General features: G+C 51.1%; 5 protein-coding genes across 5 annotated transcripts in view; 3 read left to right on the top strand and 2 right to left on the bottom strand.

Annotated features, from left to right (window-relative positions):
• Window positions 1–10,518: 10,518 nt before the first annotated feature.
• Window positions 10,519–11,801, top strand: H257_10707 (hypothetical protein; the record flags this gene model as incomplete). Its single annotated transcript, XM_009837343.1, has 5 exons — window positions 10,519–10,629; window positions 11,002–11,085; window positions 11,139–11,238; window positions 11,407–11,545; window positions 11,594–11,801. 5 exons carry the CDS (start codon window positions 10,519–10,521, stop codon window positions 11,799–11,801), a joined length of 642 nt encoding a protein of 213 aa, XP_009835645.1.
• A 182-nt stretch (window positions 11,802–11,983) lies between these two features.
• H257_10706 (hypothetical protein) lies at window positions 11,984–12,651 on the bottom strand (the record flags this gene model as incomplete). Its single annotated transcript, XM_009837342.1, has 2 exons — window positions 11,984–12,116; window positions 12,293–12,651. 2 exons carry the CDS (start codon window positions 12,649–12,651, stop codon window positions 11,984–11,986), a joined length of 492 nt encoding a protein of 163 aa, XP_009835644.1.
• Window positions 12,652–13,139: 488 nt separating this feature from the next.
• Window positions 13,140–15,312, bottom strand: H257_10705 (hypothetical protein; the record flags this gene model as incomplete). The annotated part of the gene is made up of 5 exons (XM_009837341.1): window positions 13,140–13,527; window positions 14,142–14,239; window positions 14,322–14,890; window positions 14,959–15,028; window positions 15,058–15,312. 5 exons carry the CDS (start codon window positions 15,310–15,312, stop codon window positions 13,140–13,142), a joined length of 1,380 nt encoding a protein of 459 aa, XP_009835643.1.
• A 4,311-nt stretch (window positions 15,313–19,623) lies between these two features.
• On the top strand, window positions 19,624–20,319 carry H257_10704 (hypothetical protein; the record flags this gene model as incomplete). The annotated part of the gene is made up of 2 exons (XM_009837340.1): window positions 19,624–20,058; window positions 20,080–20,319. 2 exons carry the CDS (start codon window positions 19,624–19,626, stop codon window positions 20,317–20,319), a joined length of 675 nt encoding a protein of 224 aa, XP_009835642.1.
• A 4,075-nt stretch (window positions 20,320–24,394) lies between these two features.
• H257_10703 (hypothetical protein) overlaps window positions 24,395–24,848 on the top strand; it is a gene marked incomplete at both ends in the record, with an annotated part of 4,862 nt that continues 4,408 nt past the window's right edge. The window contains 2 exons of the mRNA XM_009837339.1: window positions 24,395–24,651; window positions 24,717–24,841. Of these exons, the coding sequence (XP_009835641.1) occupies window positions 24,395–24,651; window positions 24,717–24,841 (382 nt within the window). The remainder of the gene's footprint in view (window positions 24,652–24,716; window positions 24,842–24,848) is intronic.

Below are 24,848 nucleotides of genomic sequence, written 5' to 3'. Positions count from 1 at the left end.
TGAGGACTTGCCAACTTCAGCCAACGAGACACTGGTCTCGTCTGCATACAGTATGTTGGTCTTGTCGTAGTGGCCATACTTGCCCCAAAAATGCGCTACGTATCCAATCTACACTTCGTCAAGCACAGTCTGCTTGACCTTGTTTACGATGCCGCTTGCTGAACCACCGGAGAAGATGGTTCAAAGCTCGGTAGCCATGATCCACACTTATTTTCGTGACGAGGTAAGAATGAAGCCACTGCTTTCGATTGCGCTTAATCGACAACATCAGGTGGAACACTCTAAGAAACTTCTCGTCGTTGCGACGACCCTGCCTATATTCCAGCAACTCTTCCCCAAAGGGTATGAGTGCTTTCTTACCCTGTCCACCCATGGTTGGTGCCGACCATTGCGCGTGCTGGCCAGAATCACAGTTCCCTTATGCCGCCACTGTTTCCACGTCGTCGGAGGGATGCCGTTCTCGATACAGAAGTCATCAGCGTCGTGGCATGGTACTGCTGCAACAATGACTTGCGCTCAGCGTTGCTGTACCGTCGCTGCTTTCTGGTAGACATGACAGGCATCGAAAAGTGCGGCGATGTGATGTTTGAAAATCGATTTTGAATACACCAATCATATTTCAGAATTTTGAACTCAAGTGATCCGTGCGGGTGCTGTGAATGTGTGATTAATGTCCAATGACATTTTGCTCCTACTTCCCAACTTTGTACAAAATTTTACTTTATTCCACTGTGCTACTGTACTTTTGTCCACTTTTACCGACAATCACTGTACAGTAACCCTGTCGCTTGACAGCTGGCAGTTGCAGCCCTGTAATCCAATCCAAGATGCATGACAACATCGGCGTTCGCATCGAATAATGGGGCTCGACTCACCTTCATATGGACCTGGTTACCTGTGAGACATCTCCTATGATGCATCTCCTGTGAGTCAAGAGTGTGCGTCACCTTGGACAAACCACCTTGTGTGTCACGACGTGTTGATTTGCATCGATACCCAAGCAAAGTGATATAGTGATATCCACGTGGTTTGTCTGACCATATGTCGTACGTACTACTAGTACTACTAGTATGTAGTAACAGGATACTATCGATTCGGTCGACACCACACGACTGTCGCATACCTGTTGGTAAATTACGTATTTATTGTTGACTTGGTTCCAGAATGGTGAAACGCCAAAAGCGCACATCAAAATAAATACGTGTTCTCAAAGTCGATCTTCGATCCAACATGATGCGTCAAGTTCCTGCTGCCATCCAAGCCCTTGAACGGGGTTGGAACTGTTCTACGAACATCCACTCCAAGCGCGTGGCCCCCCTCTCCGACGAGGAGCGAGGCCGTCGCGCCGCTGACCGTGCTGAGAAGAGAGCGTGTTGTCTTGCGTCGGTGTTCACAACCGACGGCTACCGTGTTCACAACGGTGACCTCGATGACAAATCCAAAAGTAACTTCATTATCCAGTCAATCAGTCAGTTTCCTCCTTTCACTTCACTACTCTATACAAGTCATGCAGTGTACCATCAGCTCGGAACATGCCTCACATATTTCACACTCCTCAAATGTCTTCCTGATCCGGACCAACATTCGGCTACCCACACTCAGGCACGGGGAGTCGAACAGAGGCTCGGCCGATAACACTTCCCCCCTACATCTGGTGGCCACATGCCCTCGTGAGATCGTTAATCATTTCGCTCATGCCGTCTTCGTTGCTCCGGGCCTTGGTCCAGCGACGGAATAGCACAGGAACGTCTTCGTAGATTGATAGGGCCGGTTCCCAGGACGACTCCAGATCGTCCAGACCCCACAAGCCACTTGATCAGGACTTCCAAGACCCCCATCTCGCAGACGCAGGTCCCGGAGGTCTTCCACGAAAAAACTTTCATCGCTGAACGCAATTTGGGCCTTCAAATCTTCATTGACTTCACGTCCGCCTTAACAGTACAGGCAGAGCCGGCACGCATGATACAGGGACGTCGCTCCCGGGGGCGCCAGCTGCTGGACTTACATCAGATCAGGTAGTTGGAGACCGCCTTCACGACCCGGAAGGGTCCTATCCAACGCAACGTTACCTTTCTCGGATGCTGGAGAGCCCGGGTCACCAAAACAAGATCACCCGACGCAAATTTCGCCAGCTTCACAGAACGTTGACCATCCCGACGGTACCGGGCCTTAGCGCGCTTTGCAGAGGCCGTCTCTGCCATGTGCTTGTGCATAACTCCCAGGGCATCTGCAAGCTCAGCCACGTGGCGTATCGTCCGGGACTTAATCCAGTCTATCGTTACCTTCAGGGGCTCGTCCGGATGGACCAGTCCAGTCAGGGGAGGTGTGTAGCAGGCAGGCCCGCAAACGCCGTCGTTGGCGCTACGCCGTCCAAACGGTCGGCCGGCTGCTGGTTCAGGGCAGACTGTACCAGGGGTAACACCCCCGGCCAGCCTCCGGGTTGCAAGCGCATCTTGCTGCACAGGGTCTTCAGGGTCCGGACGACGATCCGGTTCAAGACCTCAACTGTTCCGTTGGCCCATGGGCAGTGTGGTGTGACAAATCGTGATGAACACCAAACATACGACCCAGGGTACTGACCAGTTCGTTCTTAAAATGGGACCCGGAGTCGGATACCCAGGTCCTGACCACCCCGAACAGGCCAAACCATTCCATCAACACCGCGGCCGTATCTTCTGCAGACGATGTCGTACTGGCATGCAACCGAACGAACCGCTCATGTCATCCTTGATGACCAGGAAGTATTTCAGGCCTCACGGACCTTCCGGGAGCGACAGCCAGTCGAAATGAATCAACTCGATTGGCTTCGTTGCATGCAGCGCTTCACCCCACCCTAGGGACGGTGTACCGACTCACCGTCGACCACCATACAATGCAAGCAGGCAGTGACGAATTTCTTCACGTCGGTCTTCAGGGAAGGCCAATCAATCATCTCCGCAAAGATGCCGTCGTCGCTTCCACTTCCCGGTGTCCCGCCACGCCGGCATGGCCACCACACATATACGCACTTGCATATCCAATGCATCTCCCGGGATCCAGATCTTTCCAGCTGCCGTCAGAAAACACTCCTTCTCGGCGCTCCAGGAGGCGTATTTTTCACATGTCGGATGTCCGCGCTGCAATTCCGTGATCGCATTCGCCGCCGGCCGCACACATTTTTCGTGCCGTAACGGGGACACCAGGGCCAGCCTGGACATCCGGGCACTCCGGGACTTCACCGGAAAGCTCCGGTCCGGTCCAGGAGGACTTCCCCAACGGCTCAGGAGGTCCGCCCACAGGTCCTCCTTTCCGGCCACACACTCCACGACGTACGGGAACGTCGTCATTGTCAGCGCCCAGCGTTGGAGCTTGTGGACCTGGTACTTGGCCATGTTCGAGTTCGACCCCAGAGGGTTAAACATGTACACCAGGTTCTGGTGGTCTGTAAACAATCGGAACCCTCCTGGCCGGATCAGGAGGTACTCCAGGCGCTTGCACGATTCGACAACTGCAAACGCCTCCTTCTCCACAATCGACCATCGCCCACTCGCTCCTCGGAACGATCCGCTCAGGAACACCAACGGTTCATGTCGCTGGTCGCTCGCCGGTGGGACCAGGTCTTCGACCGGGACCTGTGTCGCAACAGCTCCCCAGAACCCCTTCCTCGCGTCGGTATACAAACATACCATCTTGTCCGGGTCCGGGTGGGACAACGGGACCATACGTTTCAACGTCTCTTTGATCCGGTCGAAACACCCCAGGTGGTCCACCGGACCACCCGATGGAACGCAGCGCAACACGCATCAAGGCCGTCTTCTTCCGGGAGTCGGCCGCTTTGGCCGCAATATCCTTCGTCGTCGTCGATACCGTCTGACAACTCTCCCATCCGCAGGGTACGTGCATCGCGACTCCTGGAGTCGTGATCGGCTGATCCCCGAAATCCCGTACAGCTTGCTGCCGACGTGTCGAATATAAAAACGCGTCGTTCTTCCTTGGTGGATCCCTTGAACGTCGGGTTCTTCGACAGGGCCGGAGCGTTGTGCAGGTGCACGTCGTTCTGTCCCATATCCACATCTTCCTTCTCCGGCGCAGGTCCAGAAGCCGTCCCGGATGTACTGCCAAGCCCGGGAGCCGCAAGCATCGCCGGTCTCCCATAACTCCTGGCCTCATCAACCGCCACCGGTTGCCGCCTTCCTTGTGGTGACCAGAACAGCCACCGCGCAATCGCACTGGTTCAATTTGATGCTTATGCGATCTACGGGGTTCAAGATGAACTGTGACCACAAGAACCTCATCCATGTCTTTGCCCCGGGCGAAGAATGGAATGAGCATACACGCGGCAAACTCATGCGATGGGCTGCTATTATTGGCGGCTATCGTTATGACATCATACACATCGACGGCATCCACAACCTTTGGGCGGATATGATGAGCCGTTCGGGTCAGCCGACACCAAATCTGGCGGCCAAGCGGGTCAAAATACGTCGGGGCCATGGCTGGTCAAAGACAGTCAAAACACGCAAAATCCCTCCACCGGCACAACCCAAACTGCGGCAGCTGGACAAGGACTTTGTGTCGCCATGTGTGGCGGACATTCGTCACGTCGAAGACCAGCATGGCAAGGACAAACCAAAGCGAACTACAGTGGTGGACGGACTGTGGCAAGTGGACGAGCAGCTATGGATACCGAGTGCGGCGAATGACCTGATCCAACGGAGAATGGTCGTTGCCCACTGCGGCAGCACCCGGACATCGTGGACATGCAGCACTGGTGGCTACAATCCGCCGCCTGTTCTATGTCGACCACTTAGCCGACAGGGCCAGTGAATTCCTCCGTGGCTGTTTATTGTGCCCTCATGTAAAAGGGGGAAGGGTGGTCCATCGACCGTATGCTCCGAGATGGCACGCGAAAGAGCGCAACGAAGGAATCTACTTCGACTACCTCTACATGGACGAAGCGTTCAGCGGCGCTAAGTATGTGCTGGTACTCAAAGACGACCTTACCCACTACTGTGAGCTCATTGCATGCGATGGCCCTACGAGCCAAGTATGTGTGGATGCCCTGGTGGACTAGACGAAGCGGTTCGGAATGCCACGAGTCTGGGTCAGCGCCCAAGGAACCCATATCAAAGACGTGGCCATGAAGGCGTTAGCCCACGAGTTCAAGTTCCATCATGACCTGACCTTGGCCTACTGCCCCTGGCGCAATGGAACGGTTGAGCGGATGAATCGCGACATCCTCCAAGTGATGCGGGTCATGCTGCAAGAGTACCAGCTACGGAGAAGTACGAACAGTGCAATGTGAGCGAAGGCGACTATGTGCTCTGGTCCCGCGTCGTCGAACGCTATCATCCCAAACTGCTCGTAACCTGGACGGGCCCCTACCGAGTCAAGGAAGTGGGCGAATTCTCCGTCGTTTTGGAGCACCTGGTGACTCATGAGCTGCGGGAAGCACACGCATCAAGAGTCAAACTCTACGCCGAAGACAGCTTTGAAGTGACCGAAGAGATCCTCGAACACGTTTCCGAGCAAGGGATCATGCTGAAGGTCAAGTCCATCGCGGGACACAAGTTTGTCGAGGATGTGAAAGACTTCATGCTGGAATTGCTTTGGGAAGGTTTTGAAGACATCGAGTCCTCATGGGAACCACTGCAGAAACTCATGCATGAATGCCCGACCGTGAAGAACTACATTGAAGGCGTGAAGAAAGCAGGTGAAGGCGATGCGCTGCGCAAGGCGATGAAGCGAGCGAGCGCGAAGAATTAGCGAAGCCAAAGTGTGTCCTGCGGGACATGGCTTGGGGGGGGTGTTGTGGTGGGCAGCTTAATCCAAGTCTCGCCATGACACAGGTGGTTCTCAACCCAGGCCAACGGGTGCCGACCCTTGGCGAACCGACACGAAAAGGCATAGTATTACTAGTAGTACTAGGACGTAGAAAACAGAACACCTGTCCCAGCCAACTGCCGGAGTCTCACTATTGGTTCTGCAACGCCGTGGTAACATCAAGTCAATCAAGTGTACGGTTTGCATGGAGTCGGCACTCCCCCATTTGGTTGTTTGTGTTGGCACTGGCGTGGGAAACAACACAGGGGGTAGGCTTGGACGTAGTGGTCGCTTTTGGCTTTGGTGTTGGGTTTCGTTTCGATTGCAGCCCTCCCGACTTCCCTTCGGGCAACGGTACGACTGCTCCTTTGGACGTAGTGGTCGCTGTTGGCTTTGGCGTTAGAGCTGGTGTCCATTGCAACACTTCAGCCTTCCCTCCGGGCAACGGGATGAGTTCAGGACGAAAACATGCCTTGGATGGTTCATGTTATACGATTTAGTCATGAAAAGCGTGTTTTATGACACCTCCGAAAAGTATGTCACGTACAGTCAAAAAGTCCAATCTCGAGCTTTTTTGTTGGCTCAAAACTATAGACGTACTATTTAGTTCGGGTCCTTTACGTCGATATTTGGCCAATCAGTGTTCGTTTAGAGTAATCGACATGCTTACGCGCATCTCCACCGCATACACACACATCTGTGGTGTCGATAATGCCAGTTTTGATATGCCACGCGGCACAAACATCACCGACAAGGAAAAAGGCCAAATAACCGCGGTTTTGGAGCTCAACAAGTCGTTGCGTTGGATAGCCAATGCGATTGGGCGAAGCGGCAAGCTCGTGCGAACGTTTGTTGTCAAGTTGCAGCACCCTAGCCGACCCAAACGACAGGACGACGTCCAGAACTCACTTGCCGTGAGATTCGGCGAATCTTTCGGCTTGCCACAAGGAAGGGGATGTCTGCCCGGCAAATTTCATCACGTCTGGATAGTAAAGTAAAACGTTCTACTGTACTCAACGTATTAAAGTCATCGAAATTCGCGAAGTAAATCAAACTCCGATCTGGTCGGCGACTAACCTCAAAGCACAAGAAAGACCGAGTTGATTTTGCCGCGCTATGCCTCATCCAAGACCTCGAAATGAAGACAACCCTCTTCACGGACGAAAATAAGTTCAACTTGGACGGGCCGGACGGTTGCCAGTACTATTGGCACGATCTGAGGCATGAGGATGAGACCTACTCTAAACGAGTCTCCGGAGGAGGCTCGGTGATGATTTGGGGCGGCATCAGTTACAAGTCCAAGTTGGCTTTCCTAGAAGGCAGACAATACTCCACAAAGTACCAGGAGACGTTGGAGACCCACCTTCTGCCTGCAATGCGTGAGTGACCATTGCCTCAAGGCGCCAAATGGCTATGCAATTTATCAACAAAACAACGCCAGTGTCCATCGATCTCACTCCACAATGGCGTGGCTGGAGACCCAGCCATGGTCAATTATGCCCTGGCCTGCTAAAAGCCCCGACTTGAGCCCAATTGAGAATGTTTGGTGGGTGTTGGCTAGAAAAGTGTACTCTAACGACCGTCAGTTCGAAAGTCGTTCCGATTTGAAGACTCAAATCTTGAAATCGTGGGAAGAAATCGACCAGGAGTACCTTGCAAGTTTAGTTGAAGGTATGCCAACAAGAATGGCTCAAGAAATCCTGCGTCGTGGTAATTGCATTAATAAATAGTTGTGCAAGTGTAAATGCGTCTACAGTTTTTGGTCCTATTTTTGAAATTTTGACTTTTCAACATTGCTTAAGAATAGTTGCCAATGCGGACATGGAATTGCAAATAGCCATGATATCGTGCTGATAGTCAAAATACAACCATCAAGGCATATTTTCGTCCCGAACTCGAAGAAAACGGGGTGCGTCTATAGTTTTTGGTCAGACTGTATCAAATCGACTCGAAACTGGAGGTAGCCCTCGGCGAATGTCTTTAGAGAATATAGTAAAGAACCACCTAAACCAATCAAATCACGTCGAGTCCAATTTCTACCAATTCAAACGCTTGATTCCGCCCAGTCCCTCCGTATTGGGTAAAAGCATCTACATCCTAATCTTTGTAAAGTATAGTGAAATGGATTCGAATTTGAATGCTATTCGGCGAAATGACAAGTCCTAGTTTGGGTGAAATGCACCATATCATGAGCCATTTTCGCCCTCCGCGCTTGGATTGCGCAGTAACGTGTTATTCTTCAAAGTACCAATCTGATATTGTTATACGCACATAATCATGTGTAAGCCATTTTCCCCCTCCACCGAAATATATGGAACACATTGCATTCATAGTTATTGGTGGTGCTGACGTTGAGTAGTACCCTTTTACAAACGGTTTGAGCCGTTTCACGAACTCTTTTGTCCGGATATACATAGAAATCACGAACAGAAAGAGTTCGTGAACGAATGTTCGTGATTGGTCACTATCAAAGAAGTATCACGGATATAACCTTGTTCTTTGTATACTTGACAAGTATTCAAAAAATATCTCCCTTTTACGAACTCTTTTATCCGCATGAATTAATCATCCATTTTCGACTTGAACGATGGGCAGGAGGAAGCGCAAGCATAATGAGGATGCGTCCGAAGCAGTGGCAGGAGATCGTGTTGTCGCCTTACGCCTCGTTCACGACACAAGGGCCCAGTACACGTCTATACAAGAACGCTTCAAGCGATGGCTTCTCTGCGAGCACCCGGAGTTCGTAGTCGACTCCGTCATTCAATTGCCTCTGTCAACCACTGTCTGCCAGACATACTTGGACTACACATCAATCAAGCGCGATGCTACAGGATCCGAGCTAGTGCTCAAACGATTTAACTCTTTTTCGACCATTGGGACGTGTAAAAGTGCATTAAAGTACATTTACAAGGAGGCCAACCTCAAGATGCATGACGACCTGGAGGCTAGGCTCAAAGGTATGATGCGAGTGTTTAACCTTGTACTTGTACAATGCATATTTGTATTTATGTAGATTTCGCAAATGCATACAAGCGCCACATTGCCCAGCTCAATGACGACGGTGAAATGCCAATAGGAGAGGGGAAACTACCCATGACAATTGATGGTAGTAATGATGTTGTTTGTGTTATATTTAATTAGTTTAATTAGGTTATTCATGTTTGGCTCGAGCAGCGTTGGCTGCAAGGTCAGACTACGCGCTTGCAATCAACGCGCACACTTTCCACGTGTTGTGTTGAAATTTGATGGCGCGTTCGGTGTCCACTGCGTCAATTCATATCGACAACGGCATATGGCATGGTAGACTGTAATTGTTGAAGTTGCTTACTGATCGAGTGTGTACGGATGTTTGGTTCGGCGATGCCCTTGTGGTAAAATTTGGTCGAACGAAAAGTGACCAAGAAGGTGCGGGGCTGTTTCCAAAGCACATTTATGCCAATCCGACGTGCCCATGGATTTGTCTAATACTGATGTTGATAGAATTTCGATTTTGAATTTATAACGAATATATTTTTTGATTAGCCTAGCAATTATTGTATTCACGCGAGGGCTTCCAAGCAAGGAGAGTTCAACGTTGCTCTTTGGCGTGAACGCCAAGGCCCGAATTTCGAAGTGGTTGCTCAAAGTGTGTGCTTCGAATGAAGCGGAGATCGTTCTCATGGGCATGTCAATTTCTGACATTGGCACACACTCATTCCGAAAAGGCGTGCCAACATCGCGGTCGAACACGACGGGGGGGGGGCACAGGCTGTATCCATTTGGCTGCGCGCTGGATGAAGTCTTGGCAGCGTTCAAGGGCGCTACATCTTTGAGGGGTCAGGGGGTGATTAATTCGTCGGCTACAGGTTCAAATATTGTATTCCAATTAAGTATAATTTTTCATCATTTAAGTTAACAGGTCTCCCATTAAGTTCGAGTGCTTTTGGCGCGCTACCTCCTCATTTCGCACGAAGCGCAGCACTTTCGTTGGAGGAGTGGGAGACTTACTTGCCAGGCTACGCAACTGAGTACCCAGCCTGTTTTCGCTACGTGTTACCTTATCTGCTGGCTAGTTAAAAGTGACGTTTAGTCCGGGGCATCCTCAGTTTATGTCGACGGCGTGGCGTTCGGGTAAATTGAACCACTTGTCGCAAGTGGTACACAGTGGCATGGTGTCAAATTCAACAATTGGAACGGTAGCTACTGGTGTGCCGCCCATCGTCGTCGTGGTTGATCAGCTAAACCAACTCGAAAACAAGTTTAACGTCATGGGTCGACTTGAATTAATTCCTCACGATGTGGCCATGAAACTCAGCAGTCAGCACCAGTCAAGTTCAGCCCCGGTCACGTTATCCATGATGAACGACTCGTTCGCAAATCTACGGTGTCAGCTATTGGCGGATATCAAATTCATCCCACCACCACCGTCCCCTGATTCAGCCACTGTGGGATTGTCCACTCACCCGTGTTCAGTGCCGCCATTCCCCTCGGCGCCACCACTGTTCTCGGTCCCACTACTGCCCCTTGTCTATTCAGCGAGCCCAGTTTGCCCCACGGGCAAAATGTTTGATTTGTAGACGGCATGGTGGCTTGGTGACCCCGACAATCGTGTCCCTGCGCTACGGTTGTTGCGCCGAACGGATTTTAATCGTGGCGCTGACAAGGTCAACTTTTCCAAAGCAAAGGTAATTAATTATTCACCTACTGTTATCCACCAGCAAGACCAGCGTTGGATCCATGGATGATATGACAGCACCACAGAAAAACGATATTTACCAAAGTGGAATGCGCGAGATTTGGTCTGCAATTGTTGCTGCAGGGGGGAATGCCAAGTTTACCAAACGCCGCGTAAGCAAAATGTCGTACGTACCTTACGTTTTGATCAAGAATTCCAGATTACTTTACAATAATATCAATAATCATGTTCAAACATTATTGCTGCCCAAGACTGCGACCTCCAAGTACAAAATTCGTCTTGTTCGTCGCCGATATTGTCGTTGCCAGTCATTTACAATTCTGTACACTGAAATAAGTAATTACCAAGGTGTAAATGAGAGTCAAAACGTACGAGAATGTGCGGGTGGCGTTTTGCAGCATTCACTTGACGTGGTTGCGTGGAAATACGAGAGCTCGTGTCACCATTCCCCCGTGTTCGACGATCATTTGTGTTCGCTACTTGTTAAATCGTGCTCTCCTAAGGTCGATCGTATACACTGAAAGGTCGTTATCAAGTTTGAAGTCGTGTTTGAGCAACTTACCGTGACGGGCCGTGTCGCTGTGGTCAATGTGGCGCTCGACGAGCTGGTACAGCCTGTAATCTCGCTCGCGTGTGATCACAGAAACGTGGGAGACTTCAGTCCGTGCCGTTCGTCATCACCGAAGCAGGATGGGATGGGATTGCAGGGGTAGCTGAGCGTGGGGTGCGGCGATCGGCCACGTCGATCCATCGCCGGTCGAGTGCAGTGTTGAATTCTGACTCCACATTGGGCAAAACTCATGAAATTGTATTGAGTATATTGAATATTAAATCATAGAGGAGTTCGTGGATAGTTCGTAAAGTGTCCAATAAATGTGAATATGATCAATATTCCGACCTCACTTAGCATTTATATGCTCTAATTTTAGACAACCCAGCTCAAACAGCGGACGATTCATTGGACTCCCTTTACGAGGAGCCTGGAGCATACGCCGGTACGACGCGAAAGTCGTTTGGGTGCAGCGACGACATCACTCTCCTGATCGCAGTCAACGACGCCAAGCCCTGGTCAGCCTCGTCCTGGACGCTCATGAAGACGTGAGCGAACATAGCAAGCGACCTCAAGGACAACCGACGGTTCAAAGTGGACAAAGACGGGCAAGGCTGCAAGACTCGTTTCAACAAGCTGGCAAAGGCAAACAAAGAGCGTTCATTTTCCGCGATGCGCCGAAGCGGAACGGACGAGGAATTCAACGAATGCGAGCAACTGTTGGGGGATATTTTGTCACAAGTCAACGACTTCGTAGAAAAAAAGGACGCCTAAGCATCACCTCTTGCGGCGAAGAAGGACGGCATCGAGTCATCTGTTGTTATGATGCGAAAATTGGCGATGGAGTGCCAGCGATGGAAGTAAATCGGGCCCGCCGAGTGGTTGACTTTTTGCAGCACATTAAGACCGCAGTCGACAATATCACGGGTGAAGACCCAAGTCTCAAAATGGTGACATCATTTCTCAAAGACCGGCTCGAACAAGAAGATATGCTTGAAGAAAAACGTGCAGGGCGAGAGGATGAGCGTGACCGTAAACAGCATGAACGTGATCTCGCCCTCGACAAACAAACGCAGGAATTTTTGGTAGCTTTAGTTAGCAGAATGCATAAGCCTTAATTCAAAATCGTGTGACAATATATCCACGTATAATTGAGCAATTTATATATTCAATATAGCTTCGACAATCATGTTACTATCATGCATTAATTGTATTAAACTAGTCCAAGGTATTCATCAATGTTCGGCGGGTCGAGTTCGAAGTACATGGAAATTTGGTTGCCCATAGGTTGCATGCAACAATGGCAGTTGGTGAGAAGTGCCGAGACGTAGAACAGCTTCCCAACTAGCGTTCTGCCCACCTGCATCTTCTTGGAGTCAACGACGAACGGCCAGAGGATCTTGAGCCTACCAAAATTCCACTCGACGGCTTCCCGCACCTTGCTCATTTGCGAGTTGAACCGACGTTGTCGTTTATGGGTCCCATTGAGCGGAAATGGACAAATAAGGAATTGATTGCATCCGTAGGCGGGGTCTCCGTACACAACACGTCCGTCGTATAGTCCTGTCCCATCCGCGCGGAACTGAGAACTGTACTGTCGTGTAAACACATACAATGATGCCATCTAGACTTGTGACACATTGCCAATTAAGTCAGTGTCATCGCGGGTGCCCATTATACACCGCCCGCTGGAGATTTTCTTTCGGGGCGTGTACGTTAAACCGAGGAGTTGGCCTAGCGACAAATTGCTTGGTTCCTAACAATAAATATTATACAAAATTATACTGCGAATAATTTATGAATAACAAATTACGTATATATATCGTTAAGATTACAATAACATATCGTTAAGATTACAATAACGATTACCATCAGTGATTTTAATAACTGTAACTCAAACATAATTGTAAGTATTGAATTAGTGTATATATAGATTTGATTACCATCAATAAACGCCCAACAGTTTTGGAGGGATGCGCCCTTCGACTTGACAACCTGACAATACCGTTCCATGCGTGAACGGATAAGGCCGTCGTTCACGTACAGCAAGTCAGCGTGAGCCGTGTAAATCTTGCGTGGAACACACAGCACAATGCGATAAACGGCAGGTTGTTAACGCCCGAACTCGTTGGCAATCGTGCGTAGCTTCGACGGCTCTGCAAAGCGGCAAGACAACATGACCAGGGTTTCCAGCCCTCGCACGTTATATCCTGCAGGTGTGATTAAGGGATCGGGAAGTCGGACCTTTGCAGTGAGAAGGGCAAGTTGCTCAATCGTGAAGCGGTAGAGTTCTATCGCTGTGGGGATGTTCAGCGTTGTGTTGAACTGGTTGGTGTATGTTGGGATACCTGGTGGACGTCGCAGGCGAAGTAACTGTTCGTTGACGCACACTTGCAGCAGACGACGGAGGACCCACCGCCAGCCATTGGCGCGATAAACGAGGGTCGCCACGAGCGCAATAGTTTGCTCGAGCTTTAGCTGGGGTGCAAGGAGTGCCACGCTTTCCGAGATGCATGGACAAATGCTCAACACGTAACGCACTAATTTTATCCAATCAATTACAAACTCGAAACTCGATGGGTCCTTGAGATCCGACCGTAGTTGTCTCAAGACCAATCGAGTTTGATTTTCGCCAAATAAGCGCTGCCCAATCAAATTGCTTAATTTTGGTGGGCCAAACTGGAACTCTAGCTCAAATCAATGTCGAAAGAGCTCTATTCAGAAATTTGTCCTGTTTTCACACAACAGCCTAAATTACCAATCCGTCTTACTTCGAAGTACTACTCTAGTCCATGAAAAGAGTCCCATTTGTTTTGACTTGGAAATTGGTAGGATTATGAGAAAATCACTCTATAAATACATAATCTTATTGATTCATGGAGGTGTGTCGCAGGGTTTCACGACAAATCGAATGGGTAGATGCGGCGTAGGCAAGCGTGTAGAACACCAAACGCGTAGGTCAGGGCAAAATGTAAAGTCGAGTTAGTTGGTTTAGCTTAAAAAAAAGAGTATGGACGTCCGAAGTCTGGTCCGGGAGTCCTATAATATAGCTCAGAGTCTTGTCCGTGGTCGTCTTGGGTTCAGACCCCAGGGACTAACAACAGCGAGCCTCACCACGGCTGGTCGCGGAACGTCCGAATATTCCCCGCGACATTCTCCGCCGCTGAAGTCCGAGCTCCGGCGAGGGCCAGGAGGATCGTAGCATGCCGTAACTACATAAGGCAAATTTCGACACGACCCAGGGAGTCCCGACGCCGCCCAACGAAATGGAAAAAGCTTCCACTGACAACTTACCTCCCCACACGACACGCTTATCCGGTGCTGGCTGGATCGCACCCGCCGCCCCGACGAGCCAGATCCAGTAGTGCCGTTCTTCACATGTCGAGAGTCGCGAAGTTCGGCCATATCGCCCCGGGAGATAGCGTCAATCTGGGCCGCAGTGGATACCGGAGTGATATCCGAGTCCGGACGGAGGTCTTCCATATTCGAATACCCAGCCCGGGTGCTCCCGATGGTTATAGCACTCACAGTCCCGGCCCCCGAACACGCCATAACCGGGTCTGGACTACCTAGCACCGGGTTCGTTGAGTCTCGAGAAGGTGCTCCTAGCTCCTCAGCGTCACTCGTCACTTCCGGGAAGGTGGTCAATGGGCCCCGGACCCGAGGCAGGGTCCGGGACAGGACGGAGGCAGCACCCCGATGTGCCAGAGAATCTCCGTTAGGCAACGCACTAGCCTCGCGGGTGTTCGGTTCAGTTTGTCGACACGAACTTTTTTCTTTTGAGGGTTCTGCATACAATGCATTCTCTTCCTTGTCTTCGCTCCCGTCCGTTTGTCGACGCGAGTCATCCCCGGTGCTGGGTCCTGTGTATACACCCGTGGTCCCGGAGGTCTCTCCAATTGTCTTGTCTCTTCCAAGCGCCTCGTCGCACCCTCTTCCTTCGTCAGTCTGTTGCCGTAATGTCGCTTTCGCTCCCGGAGCTCCAATCGTTCAGCCTTCTTCTGTGCTCATGGTCTTCCGGGAGCGGTACTGGGCGCGGTTGCGCACCCGGCCCGTGCCTCTTGTCAGAGGGAGGTAGCATCCTGGCTTCTGTCTGTAACCTGTCTTCAGGGCGCTCCTGTATCCCGCCCTCTTGTTGCATGTCCTTGTGCGCAGAGCCCGGGACTCCCTTCGTTTGCGGGAGTCGTCTTGCCATGCCGTTCTTCGTATCGTCGTCCAGCCCCGGAGCAGTCCGGGGTTCGATTGTCGCCGAGTCCCGTACCACCCCGGGGGAGGTATCTTCCATTTTGTATGAGTCCTGGGATCCTTCCTCATCGTCCAGAGAGGGCGAGGATATCCCAGGGCTACGTGTACTTTGTTATCATCTTCGGAGGTAATTTGCATTGTGGCGGTCAGTGCCACGCCGCATCCGGCGGCTTGGTTCAGAACGCCGAGTCCTCATTGTTTATCGGAGTCGGGGCTGTCTTCCGTGGATTGCTTGTTGTCCAACATATACCAGGATTGCAGGGCAGCCACGACGTGGGCCAGCATAGAGCACTGCTTGGACGCATTCACCGGACAACCCCAGCTCAAATGGCCCATCTTCCCACAGGTGTAACAGGTTGAATTTCCTCCTCGTCCTCCGGGTCCCGTTCGGGTTTGTCCCGGACCCCGACCTCCGTTGTCCAGGGACAGGCTGCACTCCGATAGTTCGAGACCTTTGGAGCGGCACATAGTACAGAACCACGACAACCGAGGACACTGTTCACGAGAGTGGCCCCGCATGGTACACATTACGCAAATGACCTCACCCGACTTAGTTTCGTCGTCGGGATCCATGCAGATACGGGGCTGTACCGGGCTGTTTCCTGCCGGGTTGTCCGTAGAGATCATGGCGACGATATCTTGGATGTCGGAAAACTGGTCGTTGTTAGAGGCAACCAAGCTCGTCATTTCCCGTTGAAGTCGTGAGATGGAGGCCTGGAGCTCCTGGAGATTTCCGTTCGGCGTCGAAGAGGACTGAGTCCGGGACGTGTTCCGAGCAGGTCTAGTCGGTGTCGACGGAGCAACCGGTGTCGTCCGGGGGACCGATCGGGAACCTTCCGTTCGTCTGTCAATGTCCACATCTCGCTCAATTAGGTAGTCCAGGCTGATTTCGATAGTCTCAGGTCGAACAGAGGCTCCCCGGAGACACGCGGCCACTTCTGCATCGCTACATCCATTGATCATCATAACCACGGCCCTATTGGCCTGCAACCCAGCCTCCCGGGAGGCGTCCGCGATCCGCCACGCATACTCCGGGACGGTTTCCGTAGACTTCCGGTGGGAGTTGTCAGTAATCTCGGCCATCTTTCGACTCAGTGTCTTCTGCATGCACTCCTTCCGGAAAGCCTCCCGAGCCTCCACCCAGGAGACGGGCTCGCTGTCACGGCACCGTCGAGCCCACCAGTTCTGGACGGAAAGTACCCCACCGGATGTCAGGCGGTCATCGAAGATTCGAACGACCTGGGTATCGTTGAGCCCGTACTCCTTCTGGACGGTATCGAACTTCGCCAGAAAATGTTTCAAAGGGATGGTCCGGTCACACTATCGAACTTGGGGCGCGTACTTCCGAGCATCGGACATGGCCTGACGTGAAGGCGAACGGGGCTCCAGGGGTGAGTTGGGCTGTCCGGCACCAGTGCCGTCTCCACCGGGTGCGCCTCCCGGAGGGCCAGGGGGACCACCGTAGTACTCGCCGGATCCTCCACCACCAGGAGGTCCCGGAGGGTCACCTCGGTCCCCGAAGGGTCCAGCATAATCACCCCCATTCGAGCCACTTCCAGGAGGTGCCGGAGGATTCGTTCGACCTGAGTAACCACCCAACCCTCCACCACCGGGTTCCGGACTATAGGAGGCCGGAGGGGCAACCCCGACCCGGCTTTACCTGGGGATGGCTGCGTGTACTCTACTCCGTGCGGCTGGCCATGGGCCCCTGAGGACGGATACGAGTCGGCATCGCGGTTGGGTCGCGACATGGGAGCCGCCGTCGGCACAAACGGTAGCGACGTGGTGTCCCGGACCGTAAACGTCGGTGGCATCCGGAGCGAAGCTGATTCTGTCAGCACCTCAGTCTGCTGCATAAAACAGATTTGGTCGAAGCCTCGGTGAGGCGTAGACGTGTTTGAGCGGGTGGCCAGGAGCAAGGGCGCCGTAGTAAACGTAGTATGCGTGATCCCGATTCCTTTAGACGGGGACCCCATCCGGGACAGAGTAGGGATCCCATATGTCGCGTACGGGGCAATGCACGTCTTCTGGGGTGTCCTTTGTTGGAGTTCCACAGCTCTTTGTTCCGCTTGTAGCTGGGCCCGCTGGCGTTCCAACTCCGCATACGCCTGGCTCAGGGTGAGGTCCTGGACCGACCGTTCCCTGAACAGGGTAGCTTCTTGATCCCTCAACTGCAATTTCTTCGTTTCCAAACAGGTGCGCGCTTCCTCTACTTGTCGCAGCACCTCTTCGTTGGCGTGCCTCTCCCGTTCCAGCTGATCCCATACCCAGAGCGGGGGGTATTCTCCGGACTGAGTGCGTTCTTGAGAAAGTGCCACGAACTGTTCCTGGACCAACTGTTCGGCGTCCTTGTTCCGAAAGCTGGGTCTGTTTGTACCGATTCTGCTCGGTCAGGATAGACTCCTGGAGTTCCCGGGCCGTCTCTTCGCTCTCCAGGAGACGTCGATGCTCTTCTTCCCAGACTCGTTCCATCCCTTGGCGTCGCTGTACTTCCTCCTTCAGACTCCGTTCCCGTTCCCGTAGGGCTTCGCGGAGGTCCTGCTTTTCCTATTCCAGGATCGGACAATTTCCAAAGACGGCGTTCGCAGACTCCCGGAAAGAGAGGTCCCGGAGGGCGGCTTGGAGGGCCTCCTGTACCGACTCGAGTTCCGAAGCCTTCGACTGGGCCTCGTCCTGGGCTGAAGTCAGGTCCCGGTCGTACTGCGACTGGAGTAGACCCCCCTCGAGTTGTCCTCGTCACGGGCAGCTTCCCGTACTAGATAGATTTCATCTTGATGGTTCCGCTTGAGGGTCCAGAGTTCTTCCCGGAGACTGGACATGGGGCCGTCGTGACGCAGATGGTCCTCCCGGCGGCCCACTTCGAGAACCCGTTCCACATCCTTCTGGACCCGGGACAGTACTTCTTCATGCAGACGGCGGGCCACCAGGAGTTTGGAATTCTTGTCCCGTATCAGGAGGGCTTCAAGTTGGTCCCATTTCAGAGCCAGTTGTCGTTAAGTTCCCGGGTCCGGTCAATTCAGGAGAGAGCATTCTTTTCCGCTTCCCGGAGCAGAGCATCATTAGCTTCGTTGGTTACCTGAGTCCGGGCAACGTCCAGCTCCCGAGTATAGCAGTCCCGGAGGTAGGTCAGGGCCTTTTGGAACTCATCCTGACGACGACTTTCATGGATTTCCGCGGCCCGTAGCAATCCTTCGGCCATCTCTACCAACTGGCATTCCTGAACACCCAGTAAACAAGCCGGGTCCTCGTTGGCTTGTTGGAAAAACAGTAGGGACGCCGTTCGTTGTTGCTCTTCAATGCCCCGAGGGAATTCTTCATAGGCCTTCTGGATGTCCCGTATCCCTCCGGTGGCCACCGTGATCGTGGCTATGATGGTATTTCCTGGTACTCCGAGACCGTTCCAGGTAGGCGTCCCGGTAGGCGTCCCGGTAGGCGTTCCTGATACCATACACCCGTACCCCTCTTAGACTAGGGAGGTGTATCCGGGAGCTGGAACAGGTATCGAATAGCGCTCTAAGGTTTCGGCGTCGGACTCACGACCGTCAGTGTCAGTTCTGGCCGGGGTCAGGGTCGGACCGTCGGTACCGGTTCTGGCCAGGGGTGTCGTAGGCACTAAGGCCTGGTCTGCCGCCGATGCCAGCGCCGGTGTCTTCAACGGTGACCGCGTCTCTGGACGGTCTGTCGGGAGCGACACGTCTGGTGACCCGTCAGCTTCCCGCTTTCGTCCCGGAGTCGATACTCGTGCGCCGTCATCGTCTTCCAACGGGACCAGACCCGTGGCCAGAGGCTTCTTTCGTAGTAGGTGTTCGCTGTCCAGGAGTCCAAACTCCGGGGCATCTCCCGCCAGACGGCGTGATTGGCGCACCGCTGTCGTCGTGGGTTCTTCTGTCGACAACTTTCCTTTCTTCTTCCGCGCTTCCTTTGCAAACACCTACCCTGCTGCTGCCGCGGCCGATCCGGGTGTTCATGCCTACGTGAATCGACTGTTAGAGAGGATTGCCGTACCGTCGGGGCTAACGCACGAACTGACGTCACACAACTTTCGACGCGGAGATGCCCAGCATGCCAATGGTCACAGCTGCTTGAGTGCGCAATGGATCTTTGATCGTGGAACCTATCATCGACAAACAAGGCTTTCGCGTACATTTTCAACACGTCAGCAGAAGATCAAAAGATTGCAAAGATATTGAGCGGCTGGACTCCCACCGGCAATGTTGCCGTACCTGACCTTTCACCACTCGATCCGGCATCCTGATTTGCTGTCGTTCGTGTCCAAGCTGTGGCCTTCCAAAACTGTGTTGGGCTGGCAAACCCCAATTTGTTGATCAAGCCGGCGGTGCTAGACATATTAATGGCGACGTTGTTGTGGCACTTACCTTTCTTGATGCAAACGTGTCCACATGGTCCTGCTGTGGCGAGGCTTGCGCAAGCGGCAAACGCTGCTGGTTTCACCGTTGGAAATCATTTTGCGTGGGCGGCATCCATTGAGCGGCCACACGAAGCCATTGTCGAAACACCGCACCAAGAGCTAGGTACACGTGCGAACGACACCATTGCGCAGCAACAAGCCGTGATCCACGAACTGGTTGCCATGAACAAGGCATTTAGCCTACGTGTCGCAACCGTTAAAGCACACGTCGGTATTGGTGCGGCTCCAACACCTCCCATCGCCATGCTATCGCACGAAGCCAAAGCCACTGTCCCAACGAAACATCACAAGGCAGTCGCCACGTCCTTGGCAGACTTGTGGTTCGAGTGGTACGCTCGAGACCCCCCCATATGGCAGGTTGGCGCAGACCACAAGTAGAAATCCGAGGCGAAGTTGGTCGTTGGCTTCATGAAGCTGTTCCTCCACAATGGCCTTGAGTTGGATGCTAATGCACCGTCCTATCGCGACGATGTCTTGCGCTTGGGATCGTTCGTCGACCAACGCGTCTTAAGCTTCGTGCCCGACATTGTGCCAAATGTTCGCAGCAGTGGGTCGGTACTGCGCATCCTGCGCGAGCAACACCGCATCGGGACTCAATACAATCATTGGGTTGGTTAATGCAAAAGTCGCACAAGGTGGAATCAAAGACCCGACTCCAATTCAACATGTAGCCACCATCTTAGTAGTCGACAACATATAACACATAACAATGACTGTTGTTGAACCAGCATCTCTAGTGTTGCCCCTAGTGCTCTCCCTGAGCTACATCGCCGGAAGGTCAAATCGGGCAAACAAAAACATATCACTCATACAACATCATAACTCATCATGAACACAAATACAAAGACACGGTATGGGCAGGAGGCTGACATCGCCAAGTGTGGCCGTAAGGCTTACCTCTAGATTGTTACGGGTCAGTCATGTGCACGTCGACCGGCCATGAGGTAGTCGTGGGGTGTACAGGAAGACCACATCGTTGGATTGGGGTAGACACATGGCGGACGCGGCGTAGACATGAGATGGACACAGGACGGCCACAAGGCATGAGAATCGTGGACATTATGCGGATATGGCGTAGGCACTGAGCACGAATGGATTGGACATGGCGTAGTCACTGGACAGGCACTACCAGGACACCGGGCGTACATGGCGATGTCACGGTGCAGACACATTGTGGGCACTAGTCGGACACGGGGAAGACATGGTTTCGACACATCGTGGTAACGGAGCCTTCCTGAGGTGGTCATGGGTCAGGCACCTCGTGGACACCACTCGAACATGGTATCGGCACGACATTGGACACGGGAATGGGGTAGACATGACGCAGAGATGGAGACGGGGCGGTTATGGGTCAAGCATTTGGCAGACACGCATCGGGGCAGACACTTCGTGGACAGGAACTCGACGGACATGACGTAGCGATGGGTGGACATCGGGCTATTATAGAGTATGGGAAACCAACCAAAACTATATCCGGATACATAATCTCCTCAAAAGTGACTGTATTAAGTTTGAGAGGTATTACTTTGCGGTGCGTGCTCACTTTTCAATTTGCCAGCCAGAGCAGAGTACATGCAATATCCAGATAAAATAATACTAGTACTTCATGTTTGTATTGAACGCAACTATTTAAAACGAACGTGTCAGCCCTAACAGTAAATCCACGAATTCACCTATCAGCGCATCCTTAGGAACCAATCAAATGTAACGACTTTTTCAATATTAGCCAATGCAATCGTTGTCGGCATGGGTGTCGGATTCAATATTTTGTCGGAATATTTATCTATCGTATGTATGTAGAGGTGCGTGCAGAATTATTTCAAAGTTCATCTGCTTGGGTTGCTGCCGTAACGTGTTATACTTCAAAGTATTGTGCTTTTCACCTTTTTTGGCTAATCCAGGTCAAAACCATGCTTTAATAAAAACTCATCCTGAAATTACGGCACTCGCCGTGATTGCCTCATACTTGGACTCTCACGACGTAGGGTAACAAGATTCAACTCGATGGGAGCGCGACGTTCAATCGATCGCGCTGCATGTTGGTCTCGTCCACTTTGCGAGTGAGATGGTCCAGTAAATAACGACCTGTCTTTATTTAGCTCATGTGCCAGACTCTCGATTTGCGTTGTTTAACGTGTGGTTTTAATTTTGTCATCCATTGATTAGTGCGACAAAACAATGGGTAAATTGGGTGAAAAGCACAATTCTAATTTGATGTTACTATTATTTGCACAATCCGAAATTACTTGTCGCTGATTGGCTACAATCCGTTTTCGAGTTTCTACTGGAAAGGGCGAAGTGGATAATGGCCAATCAGATGTCTCGGCTCTATTTGTGCTCGATTGAACGAACCATGCAAAATTGGGAAAATGGACAATACATGAATCACCTTATATGCCTTTGCCCAATGCGGAGGGACTGGGAGACTTGTCATTTCGCCAAATAGCATTCAAATTCAAATCCATTTGACTATACTTTACAAAGGTTAGGATATATAGTATATATGCCTTTGCCCAATGCGGAGGGACTGGGAGATGCGGGAACTGGACGAAAACTCATCACAACACAAAGTTACGTAAGGCCAAAATTGAGGCATTCATGGTTGGCGAAAGCAAATGGAGTTTCTTCGCAGTCATCCAACTTCTTGGAGAGGGACATTGGCTGCTGTTGCTGTACTGGCATTGATTTCTATCGCTCACTGCGGTCTTGCATCTAGACATTTGCGCCGTTTCACCTTGAAAACAGAGCAGTTCCGGATATTTCATTACTTTTGCGGATGCAATAGTTTTATTGCGCATATGCATACTCCGCGCAACTACAGTACTGTACGACGTCGACTAGACTCACATGTTTTTTTGTACTCGGACGACATGTCGACATGCGCATATATCAAAAATGGACGAGCTTTGATGACGCTTTTCTCGAGCTGTGTAATACTTGGAGCAATACTACTCGTACTACAAGACAGCGAATTAGAAGCTCAGTCTATGCAGCATGGTCTGTGCATACACAGCTCTCTCACCCCGAAACCTCTTGTTCAGTGACGAAGTATTACCCGCATGTATGGTGCACGTCATCTAAAACCTTTCAACTGGCCAAATCGAAGAGTGGAGGTTTTATTATTTAACGTACAATTAATGTGTGAACAATATAAACAAAAATACGTCAATAAATGTAAATACCGATTTCTTGCGTTTTATCACAGCAGTGGGAGGTTAAAGGTCCCACCTGCCTCCGGATATTATATACGGATAAGAGTCGTTTACAAAAAGCAAGATACATCTCAGTGGCCACCCCTATGGCCAAATATCCAATCGCCCATGTAAAAAAAAATACCGCTAGGTTAAATATCTATTTCTGGACCAATTCATCACCAAATTTGAATTTGAGGTGTAGAATTTCTTCACCACATTGAGACCTGTCGATTCTACGTCTCAATTTGCTGAAAATTTGAGTAATGAATATGAAATAGAAGTCAGAAAATTTTGTGAAAAGTTGGAAGTTTATAGATGATATGCACCATACTAGTATACGCTTGCTCTTGAAATACGACGAATTTGGCAAATTCGAAGTTGTCGATCTCTACAACTGTTGATTCAGGCGACATGCAATAGGATGTTCTTGATATTGTCCTTCGCACGCAAATTTGAACTGTTCAGTCCAAATGTGAAACCGCTTTTGAATGAACTTGGCAATATATATTGTATTCACATGTAGTACAGTGAATTCAATCTGCAACCGGGGGATTTTAGAGGACGTATTGATTGGCTGAACCATTCAGAAATTTGTAAAGGGGGGCCCTAAAATGGATTTTGATTAGCTAGTTCATTCTCAAATCGATTTGCCAAGTCTATTCGATTCTACTGGCGACTCCAATTACGAACCGACTTGACAATAGTATTGGTTGTTGTTGTGACGAATGGAGAGTTCCGTGACCCGTTGTGAAGTATGCATTGAGAAATTGCTGACCTGCATCATGCCCTTCCCAGCATGTGTAATCTGCAGGATGTATAAATCGTTTTGCAAAACGTAAATAATATTGGAGTTGAATAAAAACACGCATACATAATACAAATATCAACATAAATATGTTCAAGCTAATAATAATATGTAACTGTCGCGCCCATGTAAGTGGCAGATTCAGGTCTGGTTGACTCGCACGTGACAACTTGAATAAAGTTGCACGTATTCCCTCGACAATGGTACACCATGATTTGAAGGAATCAAGGACCTTTAATTTTTCATAGTGATGTGTTTGCGTCCTGTTCCCGCATCTCCCTGGGCCGAATCGAGCCTTTGAATTGGCAGAAATTCGACAGGACGTGATTTTATTGGCTTACATGGTTCTTTAATCTATTCTTTAAAGGCATTCGCCGAGGGCTCCACTTTCGAGTCGATTTGATAATATCTGGCCCTGACGACGGGCTTTTACGCGAGTGCTCCAGCAACCATACTCTGACAAGAACATTTGGATATGTTTCATCTCTCCCAATTAAATCGTCAAGATATTGGTTGCTACAGCTCCCCATGGGATTCAAATCCAACTCCATTCGTGCGTACTATGCAACTACCAAACACAAGATAATCAAAACATCAACGAACGACACCACATGACTGTGAACGAACCCATTCGGAAATTGGTCGTCCAAATCTCCAAGTCTTGCATTGTTCATCTTACCATCGCCAACGCGCCATGGTCCTTTCCACTCGCACCTGCATCGTTGTGGCGATTTCGGTGCTGGCGGCAGTACAAACCCTCGCCCAAACATGCACCGTACTAGTTGATGTCGACTTGGTTGGCAACGACATTGCTGCCACCGACCAAACGGATCCAGGACAGTGTTGCAATGACTGCAAAGCCACCAAGGGGTGCAATGCGTTCAACTGGTTCGCCGGTGTGTGCTACCTAAAGTCGGCCAAAGGAGAAGTCATCCCGTTGCCCGGAGGGAAGTCTGGAGTGTTGCATTCGACACCAGCCGCAACGCCAAAGCCAACAGCGACCACTACGTCCAAAGGAGCAGTCGTACCGTTGCCCGAAGGGAAGTCGGGAGGGCTGCAATCGAAACGAAACCCAACGCCAAAGCCAAAAGCAACCACTACGTCGAAGCCTACCCCCAAACCCACTCGAACTTCAACTCCGGTCACTA

This window comes from Aphanomyces astaci (genome assembly GCF_000520075.1).
Source record: "Aphanomyces astaci strain APO3 unplaced genomic scaffold supercont1.30, whole genome shotgun sequence".
Lineage (NCBI taxonomy): Eukaryota > Oomycota > Saprolegniomycetes > Saprolegniales > Verrucalvaceae > Aphanomyces > Aphanomyces astaci.
The sequence above is the reverse complement of the archived record's forward strand: the minus strand, read 5'-3'. Positions and strand labels throughout refer to the sequence as shown.